The sequence below is a fragment of the Mus pahari genome, chromosome 6 (genome assembly GCF_900095145.1).
Source record: "Mus pahari chromosome 6, PAHARI_EIJ_v1.1, whole genome shotgun sequence".
Lineage (NCBI taxonomy): Eukaryota > Metazoa > Chordata > Mammalia > Rodentia > Muridae > Mus > Mus pahari.
This window is the reverse complement of record NC_034595.1, coordinates 72,234,151-72,248,886: the sequence shown is the minus strand read 5'-3', so window position 1 is coordinate 72,248,886 and position 14,736 is coordinate 72,234,151. Positions and strand designations below refer to the sequence as shown.

The 14,736-nt window shown below is 40.9% G+C and overlaps 1 protein-coding gene across 1 annotated transcript in view; it reads left to right on the top strand.

Moving 5' to 3' along the window:
- The window catches only part of Rlf (rearranged L-myc fusion), a 63,311-nt gene extending 49,379 nt beyond the window's left edge, over nucleotides 1-13,932 (top strand). The window contains exons 7-8 of the mRNA XM_021199634.2: nucleotides 4,561-4,702; nucleotides 8,790-13,932. Of these exons, the coding sequence (XP_021055293.1) occupies nucleotides 4,561-4,702; nucleotides 8,790-13,457 (4,810 nt within the window). The 3' untranslated portion in view covers nucleotides 13,458-13,932. The remainder of the gene's footprint in view (nucleotides 1-4,560; nucleotides 4,703-8,789) is intronic.
- The last annotated feature ends 804 nt before the right edge of the window (nucleotides 13,933-14,736 follow it).

The following is a 14,736-nucleotide window of genomic DNA, read 5'->3' as shown; positions in this document are numbered from 1 at the left end:
GGAACAAAAAGAAAGATTATTTCCCCTTAACATTTATTAATATCTTCTGGTTGTAACTTACTCTAATTTAGAAATCCATTAATGAAAAAAATTAGATTACCTAGGAGTCTAGCTAAAATTTGCATTACAAAAGGAAGTCCCTTTGAGTGCCTATTTGATTTGCAACCTTGGTACCATGTAGATGACATTGCATTATTTTTTATTTAGTTTTGTTTATGTATGCCTGTAGAATGCTTAGTTACTATATATATATATATATATATATATACATAGACTCTTAATTCTAAATGTATTAGATTTATTAGATAAACTTGATAGGCAGGAAATACTTGTCAGCTATGAAAATACTGCACTGGGCAGCTGAGGAAGGTGCCAGCTTGAGGAAAGCTGAGCTTCTGCTTTTTCACTTTTTTTTTTTTTTTTTTTTTTTTTTTTTTTTTTAAGAAAATCTAGTAAAGACCTTACATGTACTTGGGAGCCTTGATTGGTCTCCCTCTGGAGCTGCTTTATCTATTTGTATGGTTTTCTTAGAGTGGAAAGGGAGTGTGTGTCTCATGAGTGCATAGCTATACCCATTAGCCATGTCATGCTTGTGGAGATTAACCGAGTAAAGGTTTTCACTTTCCACTTCATTTTTTTGTCTACCATTTATATAGAAGCATTTATTTATATCCTGTAAATTACCTCACCCCATCATTCATTACAGTATGAGGCAGTAGAATCAGTGATTGAGAAATGTTACGATTTCTTAGTCTCAAGTTTGAAGTTATAAAGCACAAGCCCAAAAGTTTTGCTTCTTACTTGAGTACATTCCTTTCACTCAAACAAAACAATTTATTTTGTTTTGAGCCAGCGTCTCCATATCCCAAGCTGACCTCCAGCACTCTGCTCTCCTGGTCCCACTAACCAAGCTCTGAGCCTAGGGCTTTACACGGAGAAGAGCTGCTGTGGGCCACAGCCACATAACACAGACTAAAGTGCAAGTTGTAATCTGTCACTGAGTCCATGACACCACATGTGTGTGTCCTATGAGCAAAGAGACACAGGAATATGGACCCCAGGTCTTAATAATCATTGTAGGCATTTTACCAGAGTGAAATAATATAAATAAAACAAATTGTTAAATAGCAGTGAGATGTTTTATCATTAAATCAGATAAAATCTTTTTTTTTCCCCCCCACCAGGAATCTGGAGATTAGAAATTCTAGCTTCAGCATGTAGATTAGAAACAAAACCTAAGCCAGGCATGGTGGCGCACACCTTTAATCCCAGCGCTTGGGAGGCAGAGGCAGACGGATTTCTGAGTTCAAGGACAGCCTGGTCTACAAAGTGAGTTCCAGGTCAGCCAGGGCATACAGAGAAACCCTGTCTTTTTGAGAAACAAAACCTAAATTTTTCTTGGTATGGTTAAATATATTTCGTTTTCAATAGTAAAAGCATCTGCTAGTTAGTTGTATCTAGACTTTTGAGACAGAATCTTTCAACATAGCCCTGGCTGTTGTCCATCTCACGGGGTAGTCCAGGCTGGCCTCAGATTCAGAGACCCAGATCTGCCTCTGTCTCTCACCATTATGCCTGGGTATAATTTTGAGTTCAAAAGTTAGTTATTAAAATCGTATGTAGGGAGGACTAGCTTGACCAGATTGGCCTTGTGGCCATGTCTATAAGATATTTACTAAAAGTGATGTTGGAAGGACCAGCCACTTGGAGGTGTTGCCATCTCTAGGCAGGTGGGTTTGGGCTGTATAAGAATGGAAGCTAAATGTGAACCTAGGAGTAAGCTAGTAAGTAAGATTCCTCCAGGATTTCTAGTTCAGGTTCTTGCTTTGAGTTCCTGAAGTATCTTTTCTCAATAATGGACTGTAACCTGTAAGATGAAATAAAGTCTTTCCTCCCCCCCCCCCAAAAAAAAAAAAATCGTATGTAGAACATTATCTTCTTGTTCTTTGCTGCTACGTATGCTGGGCTAGCTGGCCTGGGAACTTCTAGAAATTCTCTCTCTTCCTGGCATCCTGGAACAAGCACCAGAACTACAGATTCATATACTTCTGCATCTGTCTTTACATGAGTTCAGGGAATTCAAGTCAGGTCCTCATGTTTGGATGACTGAAGATTTCTAAGTATTTTCAAAAACACACGTACACATTGTGCTTTTATTTCTTGTTGGTTATTTGGGCTAGGGTCTTAATCTGTAGCCCAAGCTGGTCCTAAATATAAGAGACTGCCTATGCAGATGTGAGGCATCACACCCACACCCAGCTTCAGGCCTTTCCTCCTATTTGTGTGTATGTTCCTGAGTACTTGTGCTTAGAGAGCAGAGGTCAGTTGTCTTCCACCTGCTTTCCCTGCTTCCTCTCAGCAAACCCAGCACTTTCCAATTAGGCTGACTGGGCTGGCCAACAAGCATGGGGAGCCTCTGTTTCCAGGATCCCAGTACTGGGACTCTAGTGTTCCCCACACCCAGCCCTTCACATGTGTGCTGGGGATCCAAATCCAAGTCCTCATTCTTGTACAGCAAGGACTTGACACACAAAACCATCTCCCCAGCCTCCTCCCACAATTTTTTAGTGTTCTTGACACAACTTTTCTCTTACAGTGGTCTTTTTCCTCCCCCATTTCTTTTTACTCAGCCACCATTTGCCAGAACCTGTAGCTGTTTCTAGGATTAATGCTGTTCGCTGGAAGCAGAGAGGGATTAATGGGGATTTCCTTTTTCCTCTTGGAAAAAAAAAAAAAAAAAACAGAAAGAAAATCTTAGTCACGTTACACTTTGTTAAAAAGCTTCTTCTTTCAAAGTGAAATAGAATCTAATTAAAAAGAGTCCAACAAAAACCCTTTCTTCCTTTTTGTGGGGTGGGTCTAGATATTGGAGTCAAATAATCACCACACATAACAATAAATTTAACTAAGAAAGGCTTAATTGCAGAACTACTGTTTAAGTAAGATTAATTTGTTATGCCAGGCACTTTTGTGTGTTTAAGATAGAGGGAATCTATGGCTCTTGTTTAGGAAAGTATTTCAAGACTGGAGTTGCAGCTCATGAGAATTTAGGAATCTGAGGGAAAGGGTGTGCCATGAACTTGAGGCTGGCCTGCCTACAGGCCAGAGTAACAACCCATTTCAAACAAAGTTTAAGTGACATTTTTGTTGTGGGGTGCCCTCAAAGTCCACAAGAGGGCATCAGGTTCCTGGTGGTTAGAGCTTACAAACAGTTAGGAGCTTCCTGTTTTGGGTACTGGCATCCAAATTTGGGTCCTCTACAAGAGCAGCAAATATTTTTAATGTCTGAGTCATCTTTTCAAACCAGTGAGCAAGCATACCTATGTGGGTATGTCTGTGTGTATCTGTATTCATGTGTGCTCACATGTGTACATGCATACCGAGACCAGTACAGAATGTAAGGTTCCCCTGAAGCTGGAGTTACAAACTATTGTTCATTTCTAGACATGGATGCTAGAAACAGAACTCTGTTCCTTTACAAAAGTAACAAGAACTCTTGATTATTTAACTATCTCTCCAGCCTTAATGAAGTCTTTTATTTAGGGTTTTTTGTGTATGTGTGTTTTGGAGATTGGGTCTTGCTCTGCATTCCAGCTGGCTTCTTACCTAGTGAATAGCCCAGGCTCTAGAATACCAGGGTTACACATGTGCCAGCATGGCTGGCTTTAGATAGTAAATGTAAGATGGTTTACACTGCATAGTCTTTAATCTTCATAATGATATGTAATTGGCTTTATTTAGTAGATTTCACATACACACACAGGAACTGGGGGAGGGGTTGTACATACTAAGCAAGTATTATACCACTAAACTATGTTCCCAGCTTTCACATACATATATCTTTTGAAAGATACTCTTTATTCATTCATTCCATCATTTGGGAGCAATGTCTACATAGCCCTGGCTGTCCTGGAAGTCACTTTGTAGACCATTTTACTTAAACATTCAGTAACACTTAGTGGGGCCATCAGATTGACAGGCTGCACTGATTTCCTTGGTTCTTGCCCAGCTCATTAGAAGAGGGTTTAATTCATTCAATATAAGCAGACTAATCCAAAAGTTAAATCTTTTAGAACACAAAAGAAGCTTAATGGCATCATAAAGGAAGTAGTTGGGAGGGGTTGTTTGTTTTGTTTTGTTTTGTTTTTGTTTGTTTGTTTGCTTTTTGAGGCAGGGTTTCTCTGTGTAGCCATGGCTCTCTGTCCTGGAACTCACTTTGCAGACCAGGAAGGCCTCGAACTCAAAAATCCACCTGCTTCTGCCTCCCAAGTGCTGGAATTAGAGGCATGCGCCACCACGCCCCAGCTTTTTTGGTTTGGTTTGGGTTTTTTTGTTGTTTGTTTGTTTGTTTGTTTGTTTTTAGTAGTTGGATTTTAGCTTTACACAGACAAGGAAGGAAATCAGAAATTCCAGGATGTATGGTGTTGCCCATATAGACAGCTTTTCATTTAGTTTCTGTTGCATGTAGTGTCAGCTTACTTTCATTGACTCGAATAAAAGTAGTCAAATGGGACAGCAAACACAAGTTTAAATATTTAATACAGCTATTTTTCTTCACAGGGAGCTGACTCTCTTTTGGAGCAAACTGCAAAGAAGAATCGACCCATCTTTGGAGACATTTTTGGAGCGCTGTCGGCAGTTTGGTGTCATAGCTAAAACACAACAGCATTTATTTTGCCTGATTAGAGTCATACAGACTGAAGTGAGTAGTTTATGCTTTCCATATTGATTGTGGCAAGTTCTCAGAGAATTCTTGTTGGATAAAGAGAATCTAAAATTGTGGAGTTGGCCCTGCCTCACTGATGTACACACTGGCCTCTCAGGAGCCACAGGCTGGGTCTGGTGTGGGGGGTTTGAGACACTGTCTCATGTAATCCAGGATGCAATCCAATGCCTCCTCCTCCTCCTGCCTCCTCCTCAGTACTGGTTTCTTGTTTGTACTACCATGCCTGGCTTCTTGGTTTTAAAACTAACTTTGAGTTGACTCCCTCTCCCTGTCTCACTATCATTCTAGGATGAGAAGTGGGGATCATGGGACTTGCCATGTGGGTGCTGGAAATTAAACCCAGGTCCTCTGAAACTGAGCAGTGTGTGCTCTTAACCACTGAGTCTCCCATCTCTCCAGCTTCTGACCTAGACTTCTTAAACTGGATTCATGTCTCTTTAAAAAAACAAAACAAAAAACATTTATTTCTGTCTGTGTGAGTACACACCACATCTTATGTAAAGATTAGAGTAATTGTTTTCCCTTTCCTATGTGGCTCCCAGGGAATGTATTCTTACCCACTAAGCCATCTTACTGGTCCTGTCTAGACTTAAGTTTAAAGAGCCAGTCTGGGTAGTATAGTTTGTGTAAAGTCAACTGATTGGAGACCAATATTTGCAAAGTCCCTTTTGATACCACATGCATAACGTAATTACACATTCAGTCCACGCTTGAGAGAAAGAGATTTTGTAAAGCTGAACACCAATCAAGAAGAGCTCTCTTTTTTTTAAAACAGGGCTTAGAAAAATAATACTAGTTTACAGTTATGGGGGTTTTGCACCATATTTGCATCACATGCATGCCTTGTGCCAGAACTGGGTGTTGGATCCTCTAGAACTATACTTTTCAGATGATTCAGAGCTACCATGTGGCTGCTGGGAATCAAAGCCAGTCCTCAAAGAGCAGCCAGTGCTCTTAACCATTGAGCCATCTCTTCAGCCCCATTTAGGTGGGTTTGGTTGGGTTTTTTGTGTTTGTTTGTTTGTTTGTTTGTTTGTTTTGAGGCAAAATCTTGCTATATAGTCCTTGCTAGCTTCAAACTCAAAGCAGTTTTGCTGTTTGGCTTTCCTAAAACATAAATTATATACATGAGCCACCAGTGATAGATACTTAGAGTTAATTTAGAATCTACAGATTTTTAAAAACACAGAATAATGGGGAAGCTGCTAGATATCAGAGAAAGGGGAGGGGTTTGTTTGTTGGTGGCTTTTGGGTGGGAAATAGAGTTGTTGGTTTTGGACAGGCTGAGGAATTTACCACTTAAACTGTAGCACAGATATGGGTATGGGCTATATCCTTGCCTAGTCCTCACATGATGTCTACCTGAAGGACAGAAGAAATTTAAAGTGATAGGTGAAAGGGAATTAAGTTGTAAACTTGTTAAAATTGAGATTTCTCAACTAAGATCCATTGGGGCATGCACAGGAAATTCTCCTTTTTTCATATAGAAATATAATATAAATTAAAGTGGCCAGGCGTGCGCCACCACGTGGTGGCGCACGCCTTTAGTCCCAGCACTTGGGAGGCAGAGGCAGGTGGATTTCTGAGTTCGAGGCCAGCCTGGTCTACNGGAGGCAGAGGCAGGTGGATTTCTGAGTTCGAGGCCAGCCTGGTCTACAGAGTGAGTTCCAGGATAGCCAGGGCTACACAGAGAAACCCTGTGTTGAAAAACAAAATAAATAAATGAATAAATAAATAAATAAATAAATAAATAAATTTAAAGTGGATACAGTTCAGGTCCACATGTATAAAACACACATGGCTTAGTACCAAAGTCTTAAGCTGTGCAACCTAACTTTTCTAACCTTGACTATGGTATGTCCATTTAGAAAGCAGGAAAGAAGAAATAGAAGGACAGACTACTCCATGATACACTTTCCTAACCTAGGTATCAGTACATGCATGTGGGTCATTCAGCTGCAAGAGGGGCTAGGCTGTTTCATTGTTATGGATGACTTTGTAACTATTTAAAAATCAAGCAGCACATACCTGTCTGTAACTCCAAGACTTGTGAGGCAAAACACAGCATCAAAAGTTCAAGTTAGCTGCAATAGCAAATTCTGCTCAAGTAACCCAGGACTGGAATTGTAGTGAACTGTGCTAGGATTTGCAAGACTCTGTATTCAAGATGCTTGTACTTTGATATGGCCCAAGGCTGTCATCTGAGTTTCTACATGATTAGTAATCAGAGCAAGTATGTTCATTCCCTCAGCCCAAACAAAAGCAAAGCATGGTTGCATACACCTTTAAATCTAGCACTGGGGATGTAGGCAGAACTCTGTGAGTTCAAGGCCAGCCTGGTCTACATAATAAGTTCCAGGACAACCAACGGTACAAAGAAACCCTGTTTCAAAAAGAAAAAGAAAGAAAAGAAAAGAGAAAAAAAGTAGAAAGAAGAAAAGAATGTGAGGCTTGGAGGAGTTGGGAGCTTGTATCAAAGTCTGACTGGGACCTTTGCTGCTGATCACTGCTCAGCCAACCACATAGTAGTCCTCTTGGCTCACACGGCGTCACATCTCATTTCAGCTTCTCCATAAATTGATGCATACTATAATGTTTGGGTTTTGTGATCATATCTTTTTGTGAGCTTTAATTACTTTCCAGGAAGTTATTTTAGAGAACTTGTCTAATTTCTCTTTCTCTGTGGAAAACAGATTTGGTTACACCTTTGACTAATGTATAAAACAATTCTTTCAGAAGAAATTGGAGAAGGGTCAATTACAAGTGTTTTGACTTTGAAAACCAGATGGTTTTTTATACAAAAAGTTCCTTAACTCCACCTGTATAAGCACTTGTATACCTGTGTTGCCTCTTTCTCTACTTTGTGTGATTGCTTGTATCTTCCCACCTCAGCCTTTTCAGTGCTGAGATTGCAGGGATCTGTTAATACCTAGGTTTAAACTCTATCCATTTTACCCAGCATGCCACCATTCTTTTATCTTTTATTGAGTTCTTGTTCCATTTGGACCCATGTACATTTATATTTGTATATATATTTGGTTCATGGGTTATTTCATTGAAGGGTAAGATCTATTTGAGTATACAGTATCATCAACAGTGCCTGGTGGCACAGCATATACCAAGACCCTGTCCCAAAACAACTGGAACAATATACGATGCTGTGTAACTGCAGAAACTGTAAATGCACCTTCTTGTTCCTAATTACAATCTAATTCAGCCCGTTGCGTATTGAGACAAGAGACATCTAAATGTGACTCTGGGTGTGGTGACACTGCCTGTGATCCCAGTATTTGAGGGAGGGAGCTTCAAGGTATGTATACATTCGTCTGAAAGGGAAAAAAGATTTCAGATGAATTTTGAGAACCCAAAGGATTATTTAGTTGGTGGTATTATATTTTTAGTTGTTTGTTAAAGTTGTTTTAGAGTGGACTTTTCTGCTTGGTGGCATTTTAACGTGCCCCATTACTCATGGAACAAATAGTTCTGTTCCCTTGAATTTATCAGTACAAACTGGGCAGGTATATATTCCACCTTACATGTGCATCTTTGGTGAGAATCTAGGCTTCTGTGCATTCCTGCTTCCACAGTAAACAGAAGAGCATACTGAAGAATGTTACAGTTATGATAATGTAACTTATAGTTAGCCTTTATCAATAATAAATAGCCTTTATCTACTGGGCTGTCTCACTGGCCTTGTTCATTTCAGGCTAGCCCCAACTCTACTTAGCCCTAGCTGGTCACTAGTAATCCTCCTGTCTCAACTTCCCAACTGCTAGAATTGTAAACATGTGCTAAGAACTCTGAAAGTTTGAGAAGATAAGTGGGGATGGGGAGGCACTAGAAGTAGGATTTCTCTGTGCAGCCCTGGCTTTCCTGGAACTTGATCTACAGAACAGGCTGGCCTCAAACTCAGAGATCATGCTGCCTCTGCCTCCCAAGTGCTGGTATTAAAGGTGTGCACCACCACCACCCAGTATGAGAAATTAAACTATCTTAGCAACAGAAATTAAAGTAATCCTTTATGTATAAAAAGACTGACTTTTCCTTCCTCCTTTACTTACAGGCACCAGATGCTGGCATTGGGGTGTCAATTTTATTATGTGTCAGAGCTCTTCAACTCAGATCAAGTGAAGATGAGGAAATGAAAGCTTCAGTCTGTAAAACAATTTCCTGTCTTTTACCAGAAGATTTGGAAGTCAGACGAGCCTGTCAGCTTACAGAATTCTTAATTGAACCCAGTTTGGATGGATTCAATATGCTAGAAGAACTGTATTTGCAGCCAGATCAAAAATTTGATGAAGAAAATGCACCAGTTCCAAATTCCCTGCGTTGTGAGCTCTTACTAGCTTTAAAAGCCCATTGGCCCTTTGATCCTGAATTTTGGGACTGGAAAACTTTGAAGCGACACTGTCACCAACTCCTGGGACAAGAAGCCTCAGATTCCGATGATGACCTAAGTGGCTATGAAATGTCTATTAATGATACAGATGTCTTAGAGTCATTTCTCAGTGACTATGATGAAAGTAAAGAAGATAAACAATATAGAAGAAGTCTAGCAGATCAGAATAAGGAGAAAAGAGACAAAAAGCCCATTGGTTCCTCTGAGAGATACCAGAGGTGGCTTCAGTATAAGTTTTTCTGTTTGTTGTGTAAGCGGGAATGCATAGAGGCCAGGATTCTCCATCATTCCAAGATGCACATGGAAGATGGAATATATACCTGTCCAGTTTGTATTAAAAAATTCAAGAGAAAAGAGCTATTTGTTCCTCACGTAATGGAACATGTTAAAATGCCACCAAGCAGAAGCCACCGTTCTAGAAAGAAATTACTATTGAAAAGCTCTCAAAGGGGTATTTATCCCAAGAGTCCTACTGGAAGTCTGGAACAAAATCCAGAACAAGCCAGGGGAGAGTCTCATGAATATGTCACATTTAGCAAGTTAGAAGACCGCCGCCTGCAAGACAGAGACTTGTACCCGTGTCCGGGTACAGACTGTTCCCGTGTGTTCAAACAGTTTAAATATTTAAGCGTGCATCTTAAAGCTGAACACCAAAATAATGACGAAAACGCCAAGCACTATTTGGATATGAAAAATAGGAGAGAGAAGTGTACTTATTGCCGGCGGCATTTCATGTCAGCTTTTCACCTACGAGAGCATGAGCAGGTGCATTGTGGTCCTCAACCTTATATGTGTGTCTCTATAGATTGCTATGCAAGGTTTGGGTCAGTGAATGAACTCCTTAACCACAAGCAGAAGCATGATGACCTCCGTTACAAGTGTGAGTTGAATGGCTGCAATATTGTGTTCAGTGACTTGGGCCAGCTTTATCACCATGAAGCACAACACTTCAGGGATGCATCCTACACATGCAATGTCCTTGGCTGTAAAAAGTTCTATTATTCTAAAATTGAATACCAGAACCACCTCTCCATGCATAATGTTGAAAGTCCAGATGGAGAATTAAAGAAATCAATGAAACTGGAGGAACTTGTAACGGGTGGGAAGCAAGATTGTGTGGACCAGTCCCATCCACTTGATCAAACTGTTAAGTCCCAATCTCCTGAAGATCATCATTTCTGTCCAGAGTCATCTAGTGCTCACATAGACACCACAGAAACCCTGAAGGACAACAGTGACAGCAATTCTAGTGATCAGTTAAGTCACAGCTCTTCCACATCAATAACTGAGGAGTTAATTGACTCACTAGACCACTCTGAAACCATGCAGGACCTGTTACTGTCTCATGAGAAAGTTTTTGTTCCCTCCAGTTTAAAAGGCAAGTGCCCCAATGTGGCTGTTTGTTTTGATGGAACAAAATTCACCTGTGGTTTTGACGGCTGTGGCTCCACCTACAAAAATGCAAGAGGGATGCAGAAACATCTGCGGAAGGTGCATCCATACCACTGCAAGCCAAGAAAGATAAAGACAAAAGACCTCTTTAACTGCCTGGATGACAAACATAATGAATCTGACAAGTTTGATGCAGATCCTAAACCCAGCTCTGATACAAACAGTGACTCCCCGGATGAAGGTCCAGATCACAGTATCCACACAAAATGCAAACGAGAACATCAAGGTTATTCCCCGGAACCTTCCATTTGTGCTTCTAAAAGGCCATGTACAGAGGATACAATGTTGGAACTTCTGCTACGTCTGAAACATTTAAGCTTGAAGAACTCAATAGCACATGGCTCTTTCTCAGGATCATTGCAGGGGTGCCCATCAAGTGGTGCTAAGTCTCTTCAGTCAGTCCCATCTTCCATTTCAGACCTTAATCTTCAGAATCAGGATGAAAATATGCCAAGTCAGTACCTTGCACAGTTGGCAGCAAAGCCTTTCTTCTGTGAGCTTCAAGGATGCAAATATGAATTTGTGACCAGAGAAGCTTTGTTAATGCATTATCTTAAAAAGCATAACTATTCAAAAGAGAAGGTCCTTCAGTTAACCATGTTTCAGCACCGATATTCCCCATTCCGTTGTCACATCTGCCAAAGGTCATTTACGAGAAAAACACATCTTAGGATTCATTATAAAAACAAACATCAAATTGGCAGTGACAGGGCAACTCACAGACTGTTAGACAGTGAAAAATGTGATCATGAAGGGCCATGCTCAGTAGACAGACTGAAAGGTGACTGCTCTGTAGAACTTGGTCCCAACAGTAATTCAGAGACCACTCAATGTCATTCTAAAAAAGATGAATGCAGCTCAGAAACAGACTTGGAGTCCTCTTGTGAGGAAACAGAAAGTAAGATCTCTGGTATCTCATCACCAATAGGTAGCCATAGAGAAGAGGGAGAGGAGAAAGAGGGGAGAGGAAGCAGGCGGACTGTTGCTAAAGGAAATCTGTGCTATATTTTGAATAAGTACCACAAACCATTCCATTGTATCCACAAAACTTGCAACTCTTCATTTACCAATCTAAAAGGCCTGATTCGCCATTACAGAACTGTGCATCAGTACAACAAAGAGCAGTTATGCTTAGAGAAGGACAAAGCAAGAACCAAAAGGGAGCTTGTAAAATGTAAAAAGCTATTTGCTTGCAAATATAAGGACTGTAACAAGCGCTTCCTGTGCTCCAAGGCCCTGGCTAAGCACTGCAGTGACTCTCATAACCTAGACCACATTGAAGAGTCTAAAGTGCTTTCTGAGACAGAGTCTGCAGCGAGGTTTTCTTGTAACCAGCCTCAGTGCCCTGCTGTTTTTTATTCATTCACTAAGTTGAAACACCACCTGTTGGAACAGCATAATATTGAAGGAGAAATCCATTCAGATTATGAAATCCATTGTACTCTTAATGGCTGTGGCCAGATTTTCAGCCATCGAAGTAATTACTTCCAGCATGTCTACTACCGACATAAGGACTATTATGACAACTTGTTCAGCAGCCAGAAAGTAGCAAATGAGCGGCTTCTAAGGAGTGAAAAGGTATGTCAGACTACTCAGGCACAAGGACTGACACAGACGCAAGGGCAGACGCAGGGACAGACACAGGGACAAGAACAGCAGACTGCCAAAAGGCCATTTAATACTAAAGCTAAAAAATGTGGCTTACTCAAAGATAAAAAAGCTCCAATTAGCTTTAAAACAAGAGCAGAAGCGATCCATATGTGTGTTGAGCATTCTGAGCACACACAATACCCATGCATGGTTCAGGGATGCTTGTCTGTGGTGAAGCTGGAAAGCAGCATTGTGAGGCATTACAAACGTACCCACCAGATGAACAGTGCCTATTTAGAGCAGCAGTTGGAGAACCTTGTGGTTTGTGTTAAGTATGGTACCAAAATTAAGGACGAGCCCCCTTCAGAAGTAGAGCCCTGTGTAAAGAAAGAGGAAAGTACTAGCTGTGAATCGGTGCGCACAGAGAACCAAGCCCCAGGAGACAGCAGTGTGCCCCTCCCAAGCACTGATTCTACTTGCCCAGCTGAACAAGATGACAGTCAGAAAGGGTGTTCAGAAATAAACCCAGTGTTTGACACACACAGTCTGCTGTACAGGGGAACTTTGAAATGCAACCATTCTTCAGAAACCACTTCTTTGGAACAGTGTAATATAGCTCAGTCTTCTCCCTGTAAAATAGAAAGCCCCATACCTAATCCCAGTGGGACAGAAAGTGGTACTTATCTCACGGACTTCCAGCTGCCATTACCAAGGATCAAAGAAGAACCTGGGCAGCATAGTTCAGGGCAAGAAAACACTGTAAAGAATGCACCCCAGGTCCCAAAAGAGAATCTTAGAAAGCATTCTCAGCCCAGGTCATTTGATCTGAAGACTTACAAGCCTATGGGATTTGAGTCTTCCTTTCTGAAATTTATTCAGGAAAGTGAAGAGAAGGATGACGATTTTGATGACTGGGAGCCTTCAGAGCACTTAACATTGAATAACTCCTCTCACCCCAGTAATGACTTGACAGGGAATGTTGTGGCAGATACCATAGTGAATGACAGCGACCCTCAAGTTGACATACCTCATTCTTCCAGTGACCCTCCAGTTTCAGAGAACCTGGCTACAATCCCACCATTAGTAGTAGCTGAAGCAACAGCAGTTCCTTCCTTGGAAAACCTGAGGGTTGTGCTGGACAAAGCATTAACAGACTGTGGAGAACTTGCCTTAAAACAGCTTCATTACCTTCGGCCTGTGGTTGTCCTTGAAAGATCTAAGTTCTCAACACCAATTTTAGACTTGTTTCCAACTAAGAAGACAGATGAGCTTTGTGTAGGAAGTTCCTGAATCGCTGTTGTTTTTGAAGCACCTAGCTCCAGCACTGCAATATGGGGACATTTGCTAACGTGAACAAAGGCTGGGAATCAGCCACACTTGCTTAGGATAGAATAGGCTGTGTATTTACAGGAATGTACAATATCTGTGTCAGCAGTATTGGCGGCGTCCAGTAGCTTTCCAGTTGGTTTATTGATTGGGATTTTTGTTTATTTGTTTGTTTGTTTGTTTATTAAAAAATGGAACTGTACTCTTGTTTGGTGCTAATTAATACATCAAATATACTGGGGCTTCCTTTTTCCAATTAAGTGTGCATGATTGTATATGGAACATATATTAAAGTCCCAGGGTGGGAGGGCTAGGGAAAGGGTAGGAAGTTCTTTCTTGACTTGAATGTGCACCCAAGGGTGCTTTGTGTAATATATTGTACACTACAGCATCTTATATTTTTTGAGTTGAGTTTCAATAAATTACAATTTTTCACCCACTTCTTGTTTACTCATAGAGTCTCTATGCCACGTGCACACTGCAGCTGCACTTGTATTCTCTGGAGTGTGTCTCATTATTTTACTCCAGTGATTTTTCTGCTAACTAAACCATTCATATGTTGTTGTTTTATGACAGAAATTTAAGACAGCTTAAAAAATTTTTTTGTGGTAAGAAAATCTTGAGATTTGAGTTATTTGCCTTAAGATTCATGATAGCTCCCAGAAGTAGACTGCAAAGACAGGAGAGGGTGTGCCAGGCAATAGCAAATTCAGGAGTTTCTCAGGAAATTACAAATGATGCCATATGCTGGCAGTGAAAGGGATGGGATTTCTGCAGAGGTAGAGTTGGTACTTAGCTGAGAGCCTCCAAAGGACTGAATATCTAAGAGTAGATAGGAGATAAATAATTGGGAGCTCAGCAGTTAAAGCACTTGTTGATCTTACATGGGACCTGTAAGCGCCCGAGTGGCTACTCATAACTGTTGGTAATTTCCTGGGCTCTGACAACCTTTTCTGGCTTCTGCTGTCACCAGACAGACATGTGGTGCCCATACATGTGTGCTGGCAAAACATAAAAATAGGGTTTGTTTATTTATTTATTTATTTCATGTATGTGAGTACAACACTGTCGCTGTCTTCAGACACACCAGAAGAGGACATCAGATCTCATTACAAATGGTTGTGAGCCACCATGTGGTTGCTTCCAGAGCAGTCAGTGCTCTTAACCGCTGAACCATCTCTCCAGCCCATAAAAATAGGTTAAAATAGTTGAGGCAAACTTGGTGATGATGGTCTATCCTGGC